The 23,623-nt window shown below is 45.8% G+C and overlaps 1 protein-coding gene across 2 annotated transcripts; it reads left to right on the top strand.

Moving 5' to 3' along the window:
* The first annotated feature begins 869 nt into the window (after positions 1 to 869).
* Positions 870 to 23,421, top strand: FKBP1A (FKBP prolyl isomerase 1A). Of its 2 annotated transcripts, XM_081291755.1 has the most exons (5): positions 870 to 1,047; positions 1,126 to 1,173; positions 17,182 to 17,294; positions 20,259 to 20,422; positions 22,277 to 23,421. In XM_081291755.1, the coding sequence occupies exons 1-4, from the start codon at positions 1,011 to 1,013 to the stop codon at positions 20,385 to 20,387; spliced, it is 327 nt and encodes a 108-aa protein (XP_081147881.1). In that variant the 5' UTR covers positions 870 to 1,010; the 3' UTR covers positions 20,388 to 20,422; positions 22,277 to 23,421. The 2 variants fall into 2 exon arrangements, with proteins under 2 accessions (XP_081147881.1, XP_081147882.1); XM_081291756.1 differs by lacking the exons at positions 870 to 1,047; positions 1,126 to 1,173 and adding an exon at positions 16,966 to 16,987.
* Positions 23,422 to 23,623: the final 202 nt, after the last annotated feature.

The following is a 23,623-nucleotide window of genomic DNA, read 5'->3' as shown; positions in this document are numbered from 1 at the left end:
TAGGGAAGGGTATGTAGACAATGAGAACAGTGTCAGAGAACTCTGAGGTCCTGTTTAAAACACTTACAGGAGCACAAACAGGGAGACGAGAGAGGGATTAGTTCACATCTGCCTCCGTAGGTCTTAAGACAGTGCCACAAGGTTCTCTTCTGTCTCCCACTCTAACATGCACTTGTGCAGCTGGCCAATGCTTTTGACTTTTGCTAAACCTGGCTAACGCAGGAAAGCATTTCACCACACTCCAGGCTAAGTCATGACATGACACCATGTATTGCTCTCATTGCACTTAACGGAACCGAAACTTTAATTTATGTGGTCATTTAATTGTCTCTTCCACACCAGACTGTAAATTCTTTGAAGTCTGGGAATGAGTATATTCTTCACTGCTATGTCCCAAGCATCTACCGCAGTGCATGATAACTAATAGGTGCTCCATCAGAATATGCGATGGTAAAGTTGGGTGAAACGAATGGAAGCATCCGGACAGGCTTCATGCAAGGCAATGTAAGCACTGCCTCCTCCTCCAAAGAGAAGCCCAGAAACTTGAACCATTTACTGATCGGTAACATGACACACGTGCACTGCCTTCTCACAGCCACCCACTCTGCAGGCTGCGCAGCCTGTGCAGGTGTGAACCTGCTCAAAGTCACCCTGTCAGTAACTGGCCGAGCCCCAGTTATTACTCCTGCTTTTCAGCTGGGAAACTCGGTTGAGGCGATGCCTGCCAGGCTGGAAGCCCAGAGGAAGGCAGGGAGGGGCGCGCCGGACAGGTCTTCAAACACAGCTGCGTCCGGGGGCCTCGGGGCTTCCGGTTCCTCTGTACGGCGGCCTGGGCTTCCGGGACGTGCGCGCCGCGTGGGGCGCGCACGCAGGGCGGGGCGTGCGGGGGCGCGCGCGTGCGCAGGCGACGCGCGGAGGGACGAGGCAGAACCGCGGAACCGCCGCCAGGTCCGCTCACGGTCCACGCCGCCCGTCGCGCCGCCCGCCCAGCGTCCGCCGCCGCCACCACCATGGGAGTGCAGGTGGAGACCATCTCCCCCGGAGACGGTGAGTAGGGCGCTCGCGGCCCGCGGCGCTCCGCAGCCGAGCCCTCCGCTCACCCGGCGCGTCTGTCTGTCTCCTCAGGGCGCACCTTCCCGAAGCGCGGCCAGACCTGCGTGGTGCACTACACCGGTGAGTGGGGCGCGCCCGCGGGGTGGGGGGCCCGGGCCGCGACCCCCGGCCCGGCTGTGGCCGGCAGCCGCGGCCTGGGGACCCGGGGCGTGGCGGCGGCGAGGCCCGCGTGGCCCGAGGCTGAGGCCTGGGCGGTGGCCGCGCCGGGAGGGGACAGCCTGGGGCCTGCCGAACCCGGGACAGTGGGAGCCGACGTTTTCGAGCTGTGACTCCGGCCAGGCGGTACCTCGCCCCTCCAAAGCGGTTCTGTGCCTTGGGTATTGCCTGTATGCCCACTGCACAGATGAGGAAACTGAGGCTCGGCGAGGCAAGTCCCTTGCCCAAGGTCACCCGCTCACGAATGGGCCGAGCCCTGGCCAGGGACCCTTGGGGGGAATGTGGAACATTTCTACGTCCCGATGGACACCTTCCCCTGGCTCCGCCTCTCCCTCCATTGAAAATAAGAAGGGCGAGGTAATTCAAGGCAGCGAAGTTGCCCCTTCCGCTCGGGAGTCGGGATGCGCCCTTGAGCCGCGGTTGGGAAACGTCCCACTTCCTAAGTCCCTACTTGGTGTTTCGATATGGCTGTGGAAGAAATGGATGTGCACGGTCTTTTTCTCCTCTTACTTTTGAAAACACTCCAAGCCTCACTGATGGACCAGGATGACCAAAAACTGCACGTGTTACCCGCCCCCACCCCCGAAATAGAGAGTTTTCTCATTCCCATTTTAATGAAAAGGCAACTGGAGGCTCGGGGAGGGTATTGTTATACAGTGATGTTAAAGCCAAAGGGAAGTTTAGACCCCTTAGCCAGAATTCAGACATCAGAGTTGCGCACCTTGGAACCATCTTTTACTCCCTGTCCTTAGAAGGTCCTCGAGGGTTGGGTGAGGTGGGGGAGGGGAGGGGCTGTTGGCTCCAGGACTGGAGAGCTGTAGCCACAATTGAAGTGAATAACCTTTCCTCCCTCTCCTTCCCATTTATCCCTTTCCCACCCTTTCCTCTATCCCCCACCTCCTTCCTCTGTTTCTTCTGCTCCCCCTTCCTCCTCCTCTTGGGCAGTTCTCCTCCCTCCTCTTCCTCTTCCCCTTCTCTTAGGGCAGTTCCGCTCCCCCTTCCTCCCCCCTCCCCTTGGGCAGTTCTGACCAAACTGCTCTGCCCTCCTCTTCTCCATCATGGAGGAGCCCCTTCTTGGGGAAAATGACTTAAATTAGGAAGGGAAAAAAAGGCAACTAACATCCTCCCTCCTGTGCCCTTTTATTTCTCTGGCCCTTCTCCTTGAGTAGAAATGGAGGCTGGAGGTGGACAGAGTTAAGGACTAGAACCTTTAAAGGGCTGCCAGAAAGGGAGTATGAGATCCATCTCTGAAGGGAACAGTCAGTCTCATGTTGAACAAAAACTGGAAAGTGATTTAAATGACTGTCCTTGTAGATAGCAGTCAGCACCTGTGCCTCCGAGGTCTAGGGAGGAACACTCGTCAGTTTGGTCATTTTTGATCCACATGTTGAGAAGAGTATTTATTTATGCTTTATTTATAGTGCTGGGGTGAGTGGGCAGTTCCTTGAATTCCTACAAGTTGATGAGGAGGTGCCTTCCACTGTAGCCTCTCCCCACCTGTTTGCAGGTGGCCACACAAGGTGGTTTGGCAGCATTTGTCCCACTCTCAAGTCTGCCCCTCATCCCTGGCTCCCCTGTGTTTTGGTACTGCTGAGGACTGACACTGGTATGGAGGCAGAAACAGTTCACTGTGTCTCTTGGTGAAATGTCCCCACACAGCATGCCGAAGCCTTTTAGTAAAAGAACAGATGGCCGTGGGACCTAGAACACCATCAGGGCTCTCAGTGCCTCTTCAAGTCTGTGTTTTCCTTGCGGGTGGCACCCACCCACACGTTCCCAGAACAGCAGCAAGACCCTGGCATGCATTAGGACAAAAGCTTTCTCTTTTATTTCATTTTGATAAGCTCTACAAAGACGCCTTAGTGAGAAGCCAGCTCTGCCTCATGTTCACAGAATAGGCTGTTCTCCCGCAGGCAGGCAGCTTTGTTCCCGTGGGTCTTTGCCACCAGCCTCCCAGGAAGAACCTGTTTGAGACCTGTGGGGGCGTGGGAGGAGGGGGTAGGCACTGTGCATCTCATCTGTAGCAGTTTAGGCTTTTAAGTCACTGGGAACAGAATCCATCTTGAATGAACATGATCAGAAGGGAGGGTTATTGTAAAGATTTGGGAGGGGGCTTCAAAGGCAGGAAGCCCACTGTGTCTTAAGAAGAGAGAAACGTTCTCAAGATGCCCCTAGTTTTCATCTCTCCCCCTGTCCCTGCTTGTTTGTAATCCTGTTACAGATATGCATTCTTCTGCTTCTCCCACCTGATGGAAGGTGCCAGTTTCTCTGTCTCCTTTTGGGTACCCAGTTCAGATTGTTCTGCTTATATGATTGATGGTTACAGTTGCTGAAGTGGAGGATCTAGCTGACCCAGGTTTAGGTTAGAGGTACAGTCCTAACCATGTTAGCTCTGGCCATCTGTCCACTGTTGTTGATTTGGGGTGGATCCAGAGAAAGCAGGTAGAAGCAAGGTGACAAATTCCCCCTCAGCCACCAGAGCACAATACGGTGTGATTTTACCCCTAGGATATTTTAAATGCCACCAGTTAATGGCCTTGATGTCACTCTCAAGGCTCCCACTTGTGCCTCCCATGCTCTCTAGCAGAGCATAGCATGAGCAAGGTTTTAAAGTCCTACACCACCTCTGTGTAGTACCAAAGGGAAAAGGAAAACTTTCCTGGCAGCATATAAGCCATCTCCTATAGTGTGACATGCGTTGATTAGGTGGGAGGAGGTGGGGAGGTAACCACCAATTAAGTGCCTTGAGGATGAAGCTGATTCTCAGAGCCCACTCCCTGCTTCCAGAAGCTTTGTCATCTTTACTGTTGAGCTTTCCCTGGCACGCAGCTAGGTTCATGTCCCTTTTACTCACATCAGCAGGCCATGTGCCTGCCATTGTGATAGCAACCTCAAGATTGAAGAAATTCTTTTTTTATCCTTTTAAAAAGTAGCTTGACATCTCGTCCTTGAATTTGGGCTTAAGTCATTCATAGCCTCCTGGCTTCTGCCTGAGAGAAGCTGAGCGTCCCCCAGCCTCAGGTCTTTAGGGGTCCTCCTGGAGGGCTTCTGAGGCTCCTCAGGCAGGTGTGTGCTTTCCTGCAGCTCCCTCAAGCCTCTTGCTTTTCTCTCGCCTCCGTTCCCCCTCTTTGCTTTATTTCCTGCACTGCCCTGCTGCCTGTTTCCTGTTTGATGAGCTGGTGTCTGGAGGAAGGCTCACACCCAGCAGAGATGCCTCAGATGGCTTCCCCCAGATGGATGCAATCTCAAGGCAGACAGGCTGGAGCTGTTGGGCAAGGATGTGACAGGACTTTTTCCTTCCTACACCAACAGGCCAGGCATGAAACATGGTCAGTGAACTCTGTCAGTAGACAGAGGCCTAATCTAGTGGGATTCAGCCCATGGCAAAGACTCCCGTGATAGTGTGACAGCTCAGGTATTCAGAGACACTGGAGAAAGAAAAGCAGGAAAGGGAGTTTGCTTTTAATGAGGGTAGTTGAAAAGGCCTGTGACAAAGTGACATCTTTGCATCTTTCAAAGGAAGTCGGAGTGTGAGCCTTGTGGCTGTCAGGGAGGAGCATTCCAGGTAGAGGGGAAAGCTCGCACAGGGCCAAACCTGGAGGCTGGGGTGGGTTGTGGCAGGTTGTAGGAGAACATTGGCTTTTCCTCTGAGTCAGGTGGGAGCTTTTGGAAGCTCTTAAGCTGACTTGGATTTTAATCCTTTCCTTTGTGGCTTCTGTGTAGACAATGGACTGTAGGAGGGTTAGGGCAGAAACAGGACCCAGACTGTATCCCAAATGTGTGCCAGGCCATAAGCAGAGGTGATGCCAGGTGGATAGTGATCCTGAAAGAGGTCGGAAGTCCTTTGAGGGATCGGAGCTCGTCTTTTGCCATGTAACAAGCTCTGAGAATGTGAGCAAGTGGTCCTGCCCTTCTCAGCTTCCATGTGCTACCTGTAAAGTGGAACCAACAGGAGTGGCTGAGGGTGTGAAGCTGGGGGCATATGACAGTGATGATGTCATTACACATACTGTCAGGCTCCCTGTGTCCCAGCACTGGGTATTGTGCCCACTTGGCTTTGGTGATGATGAGAGTGCGACAAAGAGCCAGGGTCTTGACACTGAACTCCTTGGATAGCCCAAACTTTCATGCCACCTCTTGCATTTGGTGTGTTTTTCATGTGGCTTTCCATGCATCTTGGTGCATTTGTTTGGGCGATGGCCTCCTCCTCCTGTTTTACATATGAGGAAATAGGCACCCAGGAAGGGAGATGGGCTGAGTGGGGATTCATCTGAAGACATTGTTCCTAGTGTTCATTGGCTAAGAATGCTGCAGCTGTTCTCTTGCATTTGAGGACCAAGGGGGGTTTATTAGTTGTGGTTGTGGCGAGCACTGAATCCGAAGGGCTGGGGTTGGCCTGTACCAGGCTGTATGAGTAGGTTAAGGTACAGTCCTGTTTCTCCTCCATTCCCTCAGCATGGTGAGATGTTAACACTGTGGAAATAGACTTTGCTGTGGAAGCTACTATCTCTTTCTGGGAGTGTCATTATCAAAATCACAACACAAATGTCCTCATTGTCTCCTATAGATAAGAGTGGATGACAGCTCCCTTGTCTTAAATGATCCAGAGGCTTTGTTGCATCTTGTGTGTATGGCAGCTCTTCATGGAGAAGTTTTCAGAGAAAGAAAAATGAAAATAGAACAAAGAATACTGACATGTGCTACCACCTAGATTCCAGTTTTATCATAAATGCCATTTCTGTCTACTCATAGGAAAGGAGACAGCAGCAGTTCTGTAATCTGTTTTTGTGCCGAGCCATTTTAAGTTGCAAACATCATGACATCTTACTTCTCTGAAGTCTTGAACATACCCCAAGAATGGGGTTATTCTCTTTATCCTTCTCCTTGTCACCTCTAAGAAAAAGTTTTAAATGATTTAACAGTATCTAACACCAAACTCATTGAAACCACCCCAGGTTTCTTCAGCATTTTTATCCTTTTTTTTAAGACTCCCCAGCTCCATTGTTCACTCATTGCAGTTAGATGTTCTTTCTGTAATCTGAATCTATGAGTTTTGCACTATTTTATTCTTTTCTTTTTTAAAATTTACTTTTTTTCTTTTAAAAAATTTTATTATTTTTTCCCACATCTTTAAATTGGTGCATCATGTGCACTATTTTTTTCTTAATGACCCTGATTTTTCTAAGGCAGCAGGCTAATTATCTTATAGAATGCCCGTATCTGTCCTGTTGTTTCCTCCTGGTATTGTTTAACTTGCCCCTGTCCTCCCCCTCTTGGTTTCCTGTAAACTGCATGTTCAGTGTTAAATGTCTGAATAGACCCTGGTAAGTACCACTGTTTGTGATGCTGAATTCCATCTTGTTTGTAAAGGTACAATTTTCCCTTTGCAAGTAGCAGTGATCTGTGAGTGCAGACCTGCGTCCTGCAGACACCTTGGTGGTATTTCCACTTGTGGAGAATTTTTACCAGAAGACTTTTTTTTTTCAGTAGCATTCACAAAGTGGCAGTTATTAAAATTTTCTCATTCCTTCTCTTAGTTGTCTTCTATAAGAGAGGGTAAGGCAAATTCCTTCATTTTAAATACTATTTTTAAAGTGAGAAATCAAACTCCAACATTTTTTTCCCTCTGTTTTAGTATACTGTGGACTCCTAAAAATTCCAGAGTCTTTAAAAATCAATGAAATTCTTTATTCTTTATATTTGTCTCATTGTCCTCAGTGTGGAAAACCCATTAAGAAATGAGCAACAAATATATCACTTAAGGTAACTTCAAAATAATAATTATGGCTGGACGCACACCTATAATCCCAGAGGCTTGAGAGACTGGAAGGAGGATCACAAGTTCAAAGCCAGCTTCAGCAACAGCGAGGCACTAAGCAGCTCAGTGAGACCCTGCCTCTAAATAAAAAAATACAAAAAAGGCTTGGGATGGCTTAGTGGTTAAGTGCTCGTGGGTTCAATCTCTGCTACCAAAATAATAATAATAATGTTTTTAGAGGTCTATTTGGAGAAAAAGTAATAGGTGAATGATTATAGTGTTTGAAAAACTTTTTAGATGCATTGTAAAGATTTCATAAGCTTTATTACTAAGTTACTTCTAAATGCTGAGCTGTGCAAAGTATTATGTACATAACTGATACATAATATAAGAAATACATTCATTACTCTCTAGAATTAGGCTGTCTCTTTATTTCAAGGAATACACTGTATTTCAAATTATTAATGGTGGAAAATAGCTGTTCTCTGCAACAATGTGTACTGCAGAGTGATGCGTTGGTGTAATGCCTGGGTATTCTGGGCCACAGAAATGATGCCTACCTGCCCTCATTATTCTCTGTTCATCAGAATTCTTCTTTGCTTCTCTCTGACTGCCTTGATTTTGAAGAGATTAACCTGAGGAGCATGTCCATGTGTGCCAATGTCCTGTCCTGTTTATAGGATGGCTTGTATATATGTAAAGATACTGTATTGTCCTATACCCAGTTATTTATAGGACTAGCTATATTTTTGTTGTCACTAATAATAAAGGGTACATGAGCTTCAGATTATGATTTCCAAACTATTTTAATACCTGTATAATTGAAATAGTCCCAGAATTGAGAAGTTGGAATTGATGAATCAGTTCCTTGATTTCACTGCTCTGGTTTTGGTATCAGCCATCGCCAAAGAGTTCTGGCTCCTTTCAGAGGTCCCATTGACATTTTTGAACAGCCTTATTGAATATAATTTATATACCATAAAATTCATTCACCCATAGACTGTAACTTAAAAACATTTTGGGGGGTTGAAACTGATTTTTATGAAGTATTAATGGTTTATTATGTCCATAAACTGGGAATCATTTTTCTGCTTTGTAATTTTCTCTTCCTGATCCAAGAACTTGGATCACCTTGGCCTCCACTTGGTTCTTTGAACACAGCCAGCCTTTCCCCACGGCGCTCTGCTCCGTGCTTAGGTGCTGCCACACTGCCCCCACTCCCATTATGTACTTGGCAAGCTCTTTCCCAGTCTTGATATCACAGCTTTTCCCCCAACAGACTGAGGCCAGAACCTCACTGTTGTTCTCTAGAGTCTCCCCATCAGTGCTTAGCATTGATGTACTGTGGTATCGAGGGGGCATTCAGTGACTGTTTGAATGAGTCAGTGACTATTGAATGAGTGGCCAATTCGGACTTGGCATTAGACTAGCTGGGTGGACAAAGCCCACATTTCTGTTATGATTGGTATTTTTCTATTTCCTTTAAGTTAGAATGAGAGAAAAATATTTACAACTTTTTGGATTTTATTCAGTCATATGGATTAATAAAATTGTGACCACTCCTTTCTCTTGTAACCGCTGCACACCAAAGCTATTGCCCAGCTATTCAGGGAAGGTGTCAGGAGATGAGAAAAAGCCTCCACCGTGTCCTTAAGATGTTTACCCTGTAGGGAATGACCCTAGCAGTACAGGTAGGCCTCAGTGAGAAAGTGGCATTTGAGTAGAGAGACCTGAGGAAGGTAAGGGAGTGATCCATGTGACTATTTGAGCGAGAACATTTTAGGCAGTGGGAACAGCATGTGCAAAGGCCCTGGGGAGGGAGTATGAGAACTTTCAGAACAAAAAGAATTTCTTTTTGAGTATTAGGCTTCACTTGTGGAGTATCCCATCATAGTTCTTACAAAAACCAAGTTTGACCTTTTTTTTTCCTAAGTGGAGCAAGGACTATTGTAAGAGATCACCTAAATGCCATACCTTTCCAGATTTTTACAGTTTCTTTCTCCAAACATACAGTGGTCTGTCGTCTGTGCAACGTTATTCACTAGCTGTATTTTTTAATGACTTGCCCATATTAAGTCTTTCCACGCGGTCAGCTGGGACTACTCTTTCTAGTCACACTCACATTTTATTAATTTACATATTATTTAATTATGTCATCTGTACACAATTAGTGTAACTGCCATGAATGGGTTTGGAAGCAAATACAGCTGACCCCCCCCCCCCTTGTTAAGCATAAAGAACCCTTATGGGAGCGAAGGAGTGCACACAGCTAGAGAGAGGTGGGAGGGCCCTGCTGGGGCTGTTACGCGGGTAGTAGGTCGCATAGGAGTTTCTGGTAAGGTAGTTAAGCAGAAGGTGATTCGGAGTCTCTGTGTCTGATGAGGAGAGGGAAGGAAAACAGCTAAGCCATGAGGCCACAGGCACCTCAGCCACACAAGGAGGTTCTAAGTGGATTCACATGAAAATCTGCAGAAAAACTTGTGTTCAGCTGGGTGCCCCCACCTCTTTTCAGTGTGTACGCTCAAAAGTGTAATTTTTTAAAGGTGCCTTCAGTCCCCTTCTGTACTGTACCCAGAAGGGGAGCTCTGCCTTCCACAAAGCAGAGTACACTGGAAATGACTCCATTTCTCTTGAGTTATTAACGAAAAATAACCCAGTGGTCCTTGCAAATCTCCAAGTCCTAGTTTTAGGTCTTAACCACTGCTTCTGTGGCATGGGCCAAGGACCCGGGACACTCTGTCTGCCCAGGAGCTGCTGGCCAAGTCTCCCTCTGCCAATTCCTTCTGAACAAGAACATGCTCAAGCAGTAAGTGGCAGGAAAGTGCCTACTGCCATGGTGGAAAGGGACTTGAAACTCCGCTAAACCCCCTCTTTTTTTTTTTTTTTTTTTAATCTTCCTGCTCCCTCTCCAAGGATTTGAGTCTGGGTCTTCCCCCAAGGACCTGCTAAACAGTTGGGAGGAGACCCAGGTGAAGGTGATGTCAACTCTGCGTGCAGCCATAGCTTTCATTTCTTTCATGGTCTTGTGCTTTTATCTGGAGGCCCCCAGAGTTTCATGTTTTTCTCACTGATGAGTGACTTCGAGGTGCTGAAAATAAAGGCTGCTATTCTGGGATTACCCCTCAGATTCTTCTTACCCATAAAGGGAAGAGGGTCTAAATATGGAAGCCTCTTACTTGTCCTCCTGATTCTTAAAAATCACACAGTGAAACAAAAAGTGCTTGTGAATGCCAGCATTGCAAGTGCCAAGGGCTGAGCTGAGTGCCATGGGGACTCCAAGTCCAGATCTGTGACCTCAAGCTACGTTCAGTCCTAAGAGCCAAGACTGAATACTTGAATCAAGAATGTGGAGCTCTTCCAGGCAGTCTCTGGATCATGAGGTGTGGTCTGTGTATAGTCAGAAATGAAAGTGGCGGGTGCTGTCAGGATAGCAAGAACTACGGGGGTGCTTTTTGCTGAGCATGGCCTTTTGAGCCTAAAGAATGCCAGCTGTCTTGTCCGAACCGCAGCCTCAGTTGCCTCCTCCTGCAGAGTGTGCTTTCTCTAGGAAATTACAGCACTGACGTGGAGGTGGCTCCACTGCTCCAGGGCTCTAGGACCTGGCACAGAAGACCTCCAGAGTTAAAATTGGAGCAACTGCTGAGACTTCACCTGCTGCCTGCTTTGCCTTCCCCCTCCCAGACTTTTCGTCCATTGCCAGGATGGATATAGGAGCTAAGCATAGGCAGAACTTTAGAAATGTCACTACCTACTTTTTTATTTTTCTTTAAAAAAAAATTGTTGAAGCTAATTGACATCCTTTAAAATGTACAATTTCATAAGTTTTGATGTTTCTTTGAAATCTCTGTTCCCTCTAAAAATCCTTCCTCTTTACCCTCCCCTAGCAACTGCTGATTGCTTTTCTGTCAGCAGAAATTAGTTTTCTTTTTCTGAAGTTTTTCTGTAAATGGGATCGTGCACCATTTATTCTTTTGTCTAGCTTCTTTTAGTCAGCATTATTATTTTGAGATTCATCTGTGTCATTCCAAGTATCAGTAGTTTGTTCCTTTTTATTGCTGAATATTTTCTACATATGGGCATACTTATTTATCAGTTCACTAGTTGGTAGATTATTTGGGTCATTTACAAATTTTTGAACATTTGCATGCAAGTCTTTATATGGACATAGCATGTCCTTTCTTCTTGTTACTGGCTCAGTGGTAGTGGCCATGTCATGTGGGAGATGCTGTTTCTGTAGTAGTTGCCCCATTTGCAGTCCACCAGTGGCGGGGAGGTGGGGGTGCAGGTGAGAAGTCCTGTTTCTTCACCCCCTCTTCAGGCTTGGGGCTTCAGTCTTTTAGTTTTACTCATTCTGATCAGTATTAGTAGTTACCTCTCTTGGTGGTTTTAATTTGCATATTTGTAATTATTAAGAAAGGTTGAAGGTCTTTTCCTGTGCTTGCTTGCCATCATATACATCTTTTTCAACAAAGTATCCATTTAGTGGTTAATTTTGGTAGTTCTGTATGTACTCAGGATAGAAGGCCTTTATCAGAAATATGCTTCGCCAAAGTTTTCTCCCAGTCTGAGTCTTTTCGTTCTCTTAACCGAGTTTTTTTTTTTTTTAAATACAGAAGTTTTTAATTTTGATGAAGTTCAGTTTACTCTTTTATGAGTAGTGCTTTTTTACATTGTATGTAAGAAATCTTTGCCTAACCTAAAATCACAAAGATTTCTTAGCTTTTATATTTAGGCCTGTGACCCATTTTGAGTCAGCATTTGACAATGAAGTATGGATGCAAGTTTTTGCTTTTCTATGTGTGCATTTTTAATTTCATAGTTCTCATATCTGGAAATTTGAGTCTTAACATCCTCTACCATTTTCTCCTCGTTGTGGGTTATGTTTTCCTGCCTCTTTGGATGCCAGATATTGTGAATTTTGCCTTTTGGAGTGTTAGATATCTTTATTCCTATATATCTTCTCAAGCTTCCTACTGAGGAGCATTTACTAGTACTAGATCCTTGTGAGTCTGCTTTTGTGATTTGTTAGCAGTGCTCAATTTAGGGCTGATTACTTTCTGCTACCTTACATTCTACCCAGTGCCTTGTGAACCACGTTTCTCCTATTCTGTCTAGTGGAAACAGGCACTAATCCCGGCCCTATGTGAGCACCGGGCTCTGTTTCCTCTAAAGCTTTTAGACGGTTCTTTTCCTGAACTTAATTTCTCCAGACATGTGCACTTGTTGGTACTCTGGTGAATACTCAAGGAGGACACTCTGCAAACCTCTGCAGGTCTCTCCATAGCACTTTCCTGATAGTCTGTAGAGTCTGTGGTCCTACCTGCCTTAGGTTCCCTTCCAGTTGCCGAGCCTAAGCCTCCCCCTGGAAATTCCCAAGGATGTAAGCTGGAGCAAGTGTAGGCTTATCTTTTTTTTTTTTAAAGTTGTAAATGGACTTTATTTTATTTACTTATATGTGATGCTGAGAATTGAACTCAGTGCCTCACCCATGCTAGGCAAGAGCTCTACCACTACTTCAGAGGTAGATCTGAACCTTTTCCTCCATCTTGACTTTTGACCACCTGCTTCTTTATGTCCTGCAATCATTGCTGACCAGCATAACTCCCACTCCAGAACTGTAGTGCACACTCATTCCTGCCTCTTGACGGGCACCACTGCTTACCCTCCTCTTGGCCTCCTCCCCCGAGTCTTCTCACTCACTCACATCCATACTAGGGTTTGTTACTCCCCATTGGGCAAGCCCTTCTTCAAGTATCTCCTTATCCTAGAGCTTGTGCCAGTTGTGTGACATCCACTCAGACACATACCACCATTTATGAGAATATTGCTTGGCTTTTGGACTTGAAATATGGGAGATCCTCTCCTCGGGCCTAAGGAATACCCACCCCACCAGCCCTTCTGTGAAGATGAAATCGGGGGATTGACAGATGGTAACTGTGGTCAGTAGTTCTGGAGTATGGCTTACATCCTCTTCCCAGAGTCAACAGCTCATCTTGAAATAGCATAGGAGAATCAGGATCCTAGGCAGATTCTGCTTCCTGGCTTTTATGATTTGCTAAGGTAACAGGGAGTGGCTTTGTCCCTCAGAGTCCCACACAAGCTTAAGAGAGCAGGATTTAGAGGTCTGCACAGACCTAGAGTCTCTGCACTGAAGAACATTCTCACCTCCGGAGTGGATGGGGTGTAAGAGAAAAGTGTAGGGTCTGTCTCAATACCTTGTGATTTTTCATTGCAATCAGAATATGATCTTGCCCAGGACTGGGCCATGTTCAGATTTGGCCTAAAATAGGATAATTCACCTGTAGGTATACTGTATTTTTTAAACTATGGGTTACAATCCAATTCTTTTTAAAAATGAGAAGTGTAGCAACCATTACCTAAAAGTTTTTTTTTTGTTTGTACCTATATAAAATATATCTACTGAGTCCTGGCCTAAAACACTGGTCTGGTTATCACAGGTCAGTGATACCACTTTGTGATCTTGGTTGTCAAGTTCCATTTCTTTATTACTTTATGTCAACTGTACATTGGACTGTGCTAAATAAAATTTTTAAAAGCTTAAACTCATACCAGTTAGGTTGTATTCAGCTTTAAGTAACAGAAAATGTGACTTAAATCCTCAGGAGACTGAAGCAATAGGATCGTAAGTTCAAGGCTAGCCTCAGCATTTTAGCAAGATCCTTTCTCAAAATAATAAATTCTTTAAAAAGGACTGGGGATGTTACTCAGTGGTAAAGCACCTCAGATTCAATCCTCAGTACAAAAAAAAAAAAGCAGACTTTTATTTTTAGTTTAGTTTTTTTTTTTTTTTTTAGTTGTAGTTGGACACAATACCTTTATTTTATTTATTTATTTTTATGTGGTGCTGAGGCTCAAACCCAGTGCCTCACACATGCTAGGTGAGCTCTCTACCACTGAACCACAACCTCAGCACCCCCCTCCCACCTCCTTTTTTTAAAATAAGACCTTTTAGAGCTGTTTCAGTTTCTCAGAAAAATTGAAAGGAAGGTGTGGAGATTTCCCGTGTGTCTCTTGGCCCCTTGCATGCATAGCCTTCCTTCCCCATTTTTTCCATTCCCCACTAGAGTGCTTTATTTGTTAAAATTGATAAACCTATATCATAATATTATAATCACCTAAGGACCATAGTTTACATTAGGATTCGCTCCTGGTGTTGTTCATTCTTTTGGTTTGGACAAATGTATAATGACATGTATCCACCATTATAGTATCATAAAGATTATTTTCACAGCTCTAAAAATTCTCTGTTCCATCTGTTCATGCCTCCCTCTCCTCCTAACTCCTGGCAACCACTGATCTTTTTACTATCTCAATAGTTTGCCTTCAGAGGACACTATGATCACCTCAGAACCCCTCCTTTTTTCCCCCAGTTGCTGGGCATTGAACCCAGGGCCTTGTGCACGTAGTAAGCAAGCACTCTACCAATGAGCAGTACCCCAGGCTGTTTTAGTTTAAATTTTGAGATAAGGTCTTGCTAAGTTGCACCGGCTGACCTCCAACTGGCAGTCCTTCTGCCTCAGCCTCCCAAGTAGCTGAGATGACAGGCATGTGCCACTATATGCCACCTAGAATGTAAGTCTTAAAGGAGGTGGCTTGGGTTGGTTCAGAGCCCTGGTGCTCTGGCCTTCCCCTGGTTATAATGTAGCTACTGTAGCTTCAGACGTCACATGCTCACTTGGCAGCATTCAGCTGCGTGGAGGGTAGGGGCTTTTTTCCTCAGTGTGTCTCTTTTTGCTAGTGAGGCAGAACTTTCCTAGAAGACTCTAGTAGATGTTCACAATAGGTGAAGTAGTGCCTAAACTAAGTAGGTCTTAGTGCCCAAACGGGCCCGTACGCCTTCACACCAACATAGGGAAAGGCTTAGATTAATCTGGTTCATCTAGCTGGGGCTCTTGCTGCTCCTGGAGGGTGATATTCAGTCAGAAAGAGGAGCCAGGACCTGCCCTTTATCCTGTGCTCCAACTCAAGGTCTGTTCAAAGAAGTACAGACCAGGAAGAGGCTATTTCTTGTTATTGGTCCCATTCATGATTCACAGTTCCCATTGGGCTAAATAAATGCTTTTTACTAAGATACCCTGCCGTTGACTGCCTCTGACCTTGGCCAGGTTACAGAGTTTTGGAGTTGGTTTCCAAATTTCTGCTACATGCAACCTCAAGGTGAATGGAAATGCTCCCTGTCTGTTCAGGAAGAGGATTCTGGACAGTATAGCGGTTCATTGCCTTACCACTAAGCTCAGTTGTGTTGGGTTCAGTGCATGAAGCAAAGCTTGCAAGGGGTACATGCACAGTGGCATTGTGGAATTGGGAAACTGCTTTCCTCTCTCCCGCTTACTCATTTGTAGAAGACTATTCCAGTACTACAGCTGGTAGTTGTGTACTAGTGAAGGGATGAGCTAAGTCTGTACCCCAGCTCACCAGTTCTGGAGTGCCAGCTCCTGCCTCTACATGGTGTTTTTCTCTCTTATCCTCAGTCCCAGGCTTCAGGCAGTATCCGTGCCCACTCTGCCCCAGGACATCTGTCTCCCCTCCAGCTCTCAGGACAGCAGCACCCACCCCCAGCCCCATTTCCTATTTTGTTAAACTCCACATAATCTGGTAGTTGTGATAACATTCTCAGTTCATCTCTGCTTTCCTGTCCTTATAAATATTGCCATGTTTTTTAGGTTGGGATTTCCCTGCTTCCCTAAACACACACAGCAGAATTTTGTTTGGGTGAGTCGTTTGAATGATGCTTAGAACCCTGGTGGTGCCTATCCTCAGCTTCCAGTAAAGCCAGTGTTGTGTCAGTTGTACATCAACAGCTGGCCCCATCCCATCTGGGATTCCACTGTGAGTTTCGGGAACTAGGTGGTGTCAGCTATCACAAGTGGCTTACTTTGACTTCCGGAGAAACCGGTGCTGATGGTGTGTTTTGGAAAGGGGAGTTGCAGATGTCTATCACAGATGTCTTTTCCCCTGTTCTCATAGCTCTCGCCCTCTGGGATCGCCATCTCTGGAGTTCCCCCTTTTGTTGAAGGGTGCCATTGTGGTTTGGCTAGGAAACAGTCTAGTAGAAAGAATGCAATATTTGGATTTATAGTCTAAATTTACTACTTCAAATTACTTCACTTCTCTGCCTCAGTTTCCTCATCTATGTAACCTGGGACAGTGCTGTGAAAAGAATTGAATGAGGGCTGGGGATGTGGCTCAAGTGGTAGCGCGCTCGCCTGGCATGTGTGCGGCCCGGGTTCGATCCTCAGCACCACATACCAACAAAGATGTGTCCACCGGAAACTAAAAAAATAATAAATATTAAAATTTTAAAAAAAAAAGAATTGAATGAGTGTGTGTGAAGAAATGAGCGCCAGAGGTCTGGTCACCACTGAATCAAATAAGTAGGACAAAAGCTGCACAAGTTCTTTCATTCCTCTGGTTCAGCCCATGTGGTTCCTTTTCTCAGGAAGATTATGACAACTCAAAGCCTGCCTTGTTATTGGTCCCTTTCATGGTTCACAGTTCCCATTGGGCTAAATAAAGGCTTTTTACTAAGGGTCCAGATTAGATTCCTTGATGGAATACCACACTCTGTGGTATGAGAGGGGTTCTCTAGATGAACTCCCAGTCACCCCAGCCTGGAGAGCAGCAATATATGGGGGTCACACTCAGCTGCAGAGGGGATCATGGAGTGGCAGTGGTGGAGGGGTTTGCCTCATCTAAACAGTGAAAGAGAGGTTACATGGTATTTGTTAAAGGTACGGGGGAATTAGGGAAGGAGGGTTGCCTCTTGCCCTGTAAGCCCTGTGTGAGCCTAAAGTTATTCTTAGTCTGGGAAGAAATCCACAGGTTGCTGGAACTTCATGATGGAGGGAGTTGACGCTCTCTGCCTTTAGACAAGGAAACTGCTCTTGCTACTGAGAGGCAAGGTCCCTTTGTGGACGACTTCCTGAGGAACCTCTACAGGTCTGGTATAGAGGGATTCCCTAGAACCAGAGCTGCCCAGTGAGGTCCCAGGGGATCCTCCCTGTATGCCCAGTTCCTCCCGGGCTAGAACGCCCTGCCGGCGCTGGCGGGTGGGATGGGTCCTTTGCTGCTGGTTTCTGACTTGCCTCATGTCTTTCTCCTCATTGCTCATGTTACATCTGCCCTTTTCACAGGGATGCTTGAAGATGGAAAGAAATTTGATTCTTCCCGGGACAGAAATAAGCCCTTTAAGTTTATGCTAGGCAAGCAGGAGGTGATCCGAGGCTGGGAAGAAGGGGTGGCCCAGGTATGCTCTCCTTTGTTTTATTTCCTGATATCTAGCTTTGAAATTATTTTTATAGATAGCACATTCATATGATTCAAAAATTTTTTAAAAAAGTATAAATGAAAAGTGTCATTCTCATTCTGCCTCCACTGCCCAACACCCCACAGATAACTTCTTAATAGTGTTTCTTGTGTTATGGTTTCTTTAAGCATACACAAAAATGTACTCCTTTCTCTTGCCTTTATACAAATACATTGTTCTTGGCTTTTTCACTTAATCTATATTGACATTTCACACCAGAGCATAAAGAGCATAAAGGAGTGTAGCTGCATAGTATTCCCTTCAGTGGGTGTGTTAGAATTTATTCCACCTGAGCCCTAATAATGGCATTTTCAGTATTTTGCCATTATAAATAATGCTGCGGTGTCTCATCTTGTATGGACTTGATTTTACATGTATGCAAGTGTTGCTGCTGTAGGACGGATTCTCAAAAGTGGGGTACGTGGCTCAGGGGACCTGCGCCCTGTATTAGATCCTGCCGAGGGGGTTTGTGGGGATTGCATTCTTTGAACCGCCACGGGCAGGCTTTGGGGGTGCTGTGTCCTCCCCACCCACCAACTGAGTATGGGGTTAGAACTTTTGGCGTTGGGACAATATGATGAATGAAAAATGTTATCTTGTATAGTTTAATTTTTTGTTTGTTTGTTTTATTGATTGTTGATTACATTATGTTAGACAGCTTATGAGAGATCAGACTCATGAAGAGAGTCATTTTGCTTGAGTCTGTTTCCTCACCTCCTTCCTCCCTATTTGTGGAAAAGCTTTTATTCTGCCAACACTTCAAAATTCCCAAGAGATGATGGGGGACCTAGAATTGCCAAAATGTAGTAGGATTCTGTCAAGCAGATTTTTTTTTTCTTTAATCAGGTAAGGGGGTGCTCATGGTGGGCTGAGACCTAGCGGGCTCTGCGTGATGGCAGTTAGTCTGTAATCTTCTTATCGAGGAGAATTGGAAATTTAACAAGACAAGAAGAAAGATTTCTGTCAATCTCGTTTCCAGAATACACAATGTTCTACTTTCTCCATGAAATATCACTGACTTCTCTCCAAATAGACTGGAACTTGAAGCCTTCCTACTCCTGAGTGTGGGTCTCTGTCCTGAGGAGAGAAGGTCTGGCAGTGCAAGGAAGGGGCCCTGTGTGTTTTGCCTCCCTCGGGAACTCTTGTCAGCCATGCCATTTTGCCCCGTCCCCTGTAATTTGGCCAGCTCTTGAGTCTGTAGTCCATCCCCCGTCTTTTGTGCCAACCATTGTTCACACCACAGACATCCTCTGTGTCTGCACTAGGACAATGACTGTGTTATATGTCCCAAGTGTCACAACTGCCACTGAGATGGTGTTACTAACCTACTTCATGTCTCAGGTGTGGCGAGGCATCATAAGTGACTGGGAGAAGCCCAGACTCCCCTTGACCCAGTGCTCTGGGGTGGGTCATAGCCCTGTCACTTGGGACACGTTGAGGTAGATTGAGAGCCACACAGAACTCCCTATACTAAACTCCCCTGCACAGAAGCCTTCAGCCAGTGAGTTAAAGGCATAGGAAGAAGGGAGGATTGTCTTGTGCCCCTTCTTTTTTGACTTTGTTAGCGTTCTGGTTTTCGCATTCCAGGTATAGAATCATACAAGTGCTAGTTTCACGGCCTCCCTTTTTCGTCTAACAGTAGTCTTGGGCATCTGTCCATGGAAGTATATTCACAACTGCTATATTCCTTCGAACTTTGTGGACATGCCTGTGGAACCACTCCCACTGAGACGGGTTGTTAGCATATATTGTAGATGTACATTTGCTCAAAGAAAATGATTATTTTGAAGTTATTAGGTAAAGCCATAAGTTTTAACTGTCCTTAAAACTGGTCTAATGTGTCCCAGTTTCTGAGAAGTGCTGTGGAAGTGTGGATTCTGAACTGCATTAGCAACATTACTGCACTCCCCCTTAGTCAGAGCCAGGGGCACACCGTGAACGATCAGAGGAGAAATAAGCGAAGGGTGGAGATTCAGCAGAAAACCTGCTCAGTGTTTCAAAGTGAAAGTTTTTCCTTCCTCTCTGGTTACTCACCACTCTGCTTTCCATTGGAAAACACTGCAATTTTCATTGTACTTCCAAAGATGTTTTCTGTTTATGTAGTAGGGCAAATATAAATATTTGTACAAATAGGAACTCACTGTACATGCTATTCTGTATTCTAGAAAATCATATTATCTGCTTTCAAGTTTCTCAGTATGAGTGTAAATATATAAATATAGAAAACAAAAAAAGTAGACTATCCCCAAGTATTACTTTATCTATGTATTTGCTTTTAAAGCAAAAATTTGATAGGCCTCTATATTCAGAGTTTCCACAATACATTCAGCCAACCAAAGATAGAAATTATTGGGGATGGGGAGTTTAATCTGTACTTACTAACTTTTTTTTTATCATTACTATTTAAACAACAGAATATAAAAACTTTGTAGCATTTAAACTATGTTAGGTATTATAATAGAGGCTATTTAGAGTGTTCAAGAAGATGTGTTTAGGTTATATGCTAATATGTTTTTTGTGAGTGACTTGAGCATACACAAATATCAAGGGATGGCTGTAATCCTTTTACAAGAGCATAGATGCCACCTAACCACATGTTCTCTGAGTGACAGATCACTGATGGACTGGAAGGCGTCCGTCAGTAAGATCTAGGTGGAAAGGTTGTGGACCTGACCTTTAGGGGTGTCAGGGTTTTTTAACTGCTGTTGGAATCCTTGGAGTCTCACTGCTCACCTCAAGTCCTTCAGGAAGTAAGGGGTGCTGCCTGCAGCCTGGGCAAGTACAGAGTTCCTGGGATTTCCTAATAAACACCATCCTGACCAGAGAACACCCCGGGAAACAGCTCTGCTTCTCCAGAGACAGATGTGTGTCCTGCTGAGTGTTTCTTTCTTGTTCTTTCCACAGATGAGTGTGGGTCAGAGAGCCAAACTGACTATCTCCCCAGACTATGCCTACGGTGCCACTGGGCACCCGGGCATCATCCCACCACACGCCACTCTGGTCTTCGATGTGGAGCTTCTAAAACTGGAATGACAGGAGTGGCCCCTCCCTCAGCCCCCTGTTCCTGGGTAAGGAAACCTGCTGAAGGCCTTAACTACCTTTGCTCCTTCCTTGTGAGGCCCAGAGTTTGATGGGAAGAGAACAACAACAAAAAAAAGCCACAGGACTCTCTTTCCCCCTAGGTTCTTCCCTGTAGGGTGTCCTTTCAGTGTTAATTAGTGTGTATCTAGAATGTAAAAGTTGGTCACCCTAAGGAAAGGGACAGCTTATACTCTCCAATTAACTCAGGGTGGCAGCTGTTTAAAGTCTTTTTATGTCACTCTAGTTTTGGTGCTTTAGTTCTCTAGAAATAAGGCTCTGATGACTTTGCTTCCCCCATTTCTAGAAGCCCAGGAGAGAAGCACCTCTAATATGAATACCATGTCTACTGTGTGGCGCTCTCGGCTGTAGGGTTCCTGGTTACTGCCAGTTAGATGATGTGAGGGAGGCTGACTGCCCTGGGGACCGAACCCAGGACACTCATGGCCAACTTGTACCAGGGAGTGGGGCAGAAAGATAAGGCCAAAGGATGCTTGTGAGATGAAAAGGATGTGCTCAGACCAGTCCTGGGAAGGGACTGCATCCGTCTTCCTCGGCAGCAAGTGAGGAGCCTAAGTCCTGGAGAAAGACCTTCCTCAGTTCCATCCAGGCAGTGGCAAAGTAGGACCAGACCCATTTCCTGATTTCCCTTCTTTTGCCCTTATTTCTTAGGAAACCAAACTGAATATCCCATGGCGCATCCCTTTTCATGTAGGTATTAGAATCACTAAACACACCTGCTGTCATTCCTTCCCAACTGGCCCAGATCTTTCTATTCCCTTCCTCTCCTGCTCCGGGGACCACGAGGGCACAGCCAGGGACTGGCTGAGGGTGCTTTTGTTTGAAAGCTACAACAAATTGCTGCCACCTGTGCCGTGGTAGTTGGAACTACTTGGAAGCTTGGCTTGCGGCGGGGGTGGGGGGGGGGCTTCCTGGAGTGAGAGGCTTCTTCCTATCAGTGATCCTCCTCTCCATGGCCTGATCCTAGGTATAAATTCACACCAAGGTAACATAGGCCCGGCTGGACTTGACAGCTCTAGTCTCTTTGCTTGTCATCCTACCTGGAGGGAATTCTGGACCTTTAGAGAAGCCTCTGTCCACCCAGAGGTCTACACCTAACCCAAACCCCCTCCTGTTCATTGAGAGCTGAGTCATTTAAATGTAAAAGGTTGAATTAGGAGGATTCACTTTCTGTAAACCCTGATGAGTTGGAGAGAGGGAAAGGAAAAGAGAAAGGTGGTAGGACACCCTAACCTAACCTTCCCTGCCCTCTGCTGAAGAAAATTTCAGCACTTCCTGCAAAGGTCTCCAAGGAATGGCCAAACTGGAAACATTTCCCAAGTCTTTTCACCATGTCAAGAACCAATTAGAGCTGTGATTCTCAGGGTGGATTACACATTAAAGACCTGAGTAGCTTTTGAGGTCACCCTAAACCAATTAATTACAGTCACTAGGAGTGGGGTCCAGGCATTACATTTTTTTTCAAGCCCCGGGGTGGGCCAAGCTATACATAGCCAAGTTGGGGAGCCATTGATAATGGGGAACTCCACTGCCAGCAGCAGGGTCCAGCCCACCTGCTGTTTGCAGCAAGCCAAACTTGGCCTCAGATTAATAACAAAAGAGCAAAACAAAACACATGGACCAGTTTAAGCAGGAAGAAGGTTGCTCCCCTGGGAATCCAGCCAGTGCCCATCTGGCTTTCTCCACCTGGAAGAGAAGTGATGTGGTCCCCGGAAGATCTCTCAGCTGCAGGGGATGGGACTTGGCATGGCAGATGGTATTGTGTCTGTCTCCACAAAGAACACGGAGTTGCTGGAACTCACACATTTTTCTGTCCCCAACAGATCTGCCATGGAGGGATCCGGTGCCTCCAGACGCGTGCACATGAATCCATACGGAGCTTTTCCTGGCATCCCACTACAACTTTGTATAAACATCTACCCTGACTGAATGTGTTCTGTCACTCAGCTTTGCTTCTGACACCTCCATCTCCCCTTCCCCTTTCTCCTTGTATGTGTGTTTACCTAAACTATATGCCATAAACCTCAAGTTAGTCGTTTTGTTTTCATTTTGGGGTGAAGATTCAGTTTCAGTCTTTAGAATCTAGGTTTCCATTTAAGTATCTTGACAGGTATCAACAGCACAAGTAATGGGTTAACTTTAGAATAGGAATTGGTGTTGGGGGGTGGGGTTTGCAAGAATCTTTATTTTATTTTATTTTTTTGGATGAAATTTTTATCTATTATATATTAAACATTCTTGCTGCTGCGCTGCAAAGCCATAGCAGATTTGAGACGCTGTGGAGGGCTGAATTACTCTCCGATGTGAGAAATGTCCTTGGGTTAAATTCAAAGCCCTACCCAAAACTGCAGTGGGGAGGGCCTTTTCCTCGCCAGCCAACCCCCTCCCCAGAACCCCTCTGCCTTTTGAAAGCAGATCACTTTCACTGCGATGTTGGACACTACAGGTATCTGTCCCTGGGCCAGCAGGGACCTCTGAAGCCACCTTTGTGACCTGGCTGGTTTTGGTTTGGGGTCTTTTGGGGGTTTTTTGTTTTGGGGGTTTTTTCCCTTTCTTTCCTCCATCTTGTGGTTTTTCTAATGGATTTTCAGAACTTTTGTAATATCGAAGCTATCCAAGTTCCACTTCGTAAATTTTAAGAACCTTAATTGAAAGTTTAAATTGAAGGTGCTGTTTGTAGACTTCAACACCCAGTGAAAGCCCGGCCATCGTGACACATCCTCGAGTGTACTCTCAGAAAACGCTGCTGGCCAACGCAGCTTCAGCACCGCCTGTTTTTTGATGCTTGGCTCTCTGCTGATCTCCAGGTTTCCTGGCTTTTTGTCCCTCAGCCCCTTCTTACCCTTTGCTGTCCTGTGTAGTGATTTGGTGAGAGAAATTGTTGCTTTGTCCCCGCTTCCCCCGCACCACGTATGAGTTTCAAGTTTTACTATTGCAATAAAAGTGCTTTATGCTGGCTTTTCTCAGCTCCCGTCTCGGTGGTTCCTTTCATGTGCTTCCCTTGCCTTTTGGTACAGGTTCTGGGACGGCAGGGGCAGGGGTTCTAGTGTCCAGCATTGTCTCAGCAGAACTGCAGCAGTGAACACCTTGCCCCTGGCTGTGCTGGGGTGCATGGCCAGGCAGGGCAATAGGTTTGCACCAGAGGAACTGCTTAGAGGTCATGTCCCTTG

This window comes from Spermophilus citellus (genome assembly GCF_964194105.1).
Source record: "Spermophilus citellus genome assembly, chromosome: 4".
NCBI lineage: Eukaryota > Metazoa > Chordata > Mammalia > Rodentia > Sciuridae > Spermophilus > Spermophilus citellus.
The sequence above is the reverse complement of the archived record's forward strand: the minus strand, read 5'-3'. Positions and strand labels throughout refer to the sequence as shown.

Bases quoted from the DNA above. Each gene is read 5' to 3' on its own strand.
- FKBP1A (XM_081291755.1), top strand. From the start codon at position 1,011: ATGGGAGTGCAGGTGGAGACCATCTCCCCCGGAGACG. The intron at 1,048-1,125 runs GTGAGTAGGGCG...CTGTCTCCTCAG, and splicing joins GACCATCTCCCCCGGAGACG to GGCGCACCTTCCCGAAGCGC. The intron at 17,295-20,258 runs GTATGCTCTCCT...TTCTTTCCACAG, and splicing joins GGGAAGAAGGGGTGGCCCAG to ATGAGTGTGGGTCAGAGAGC.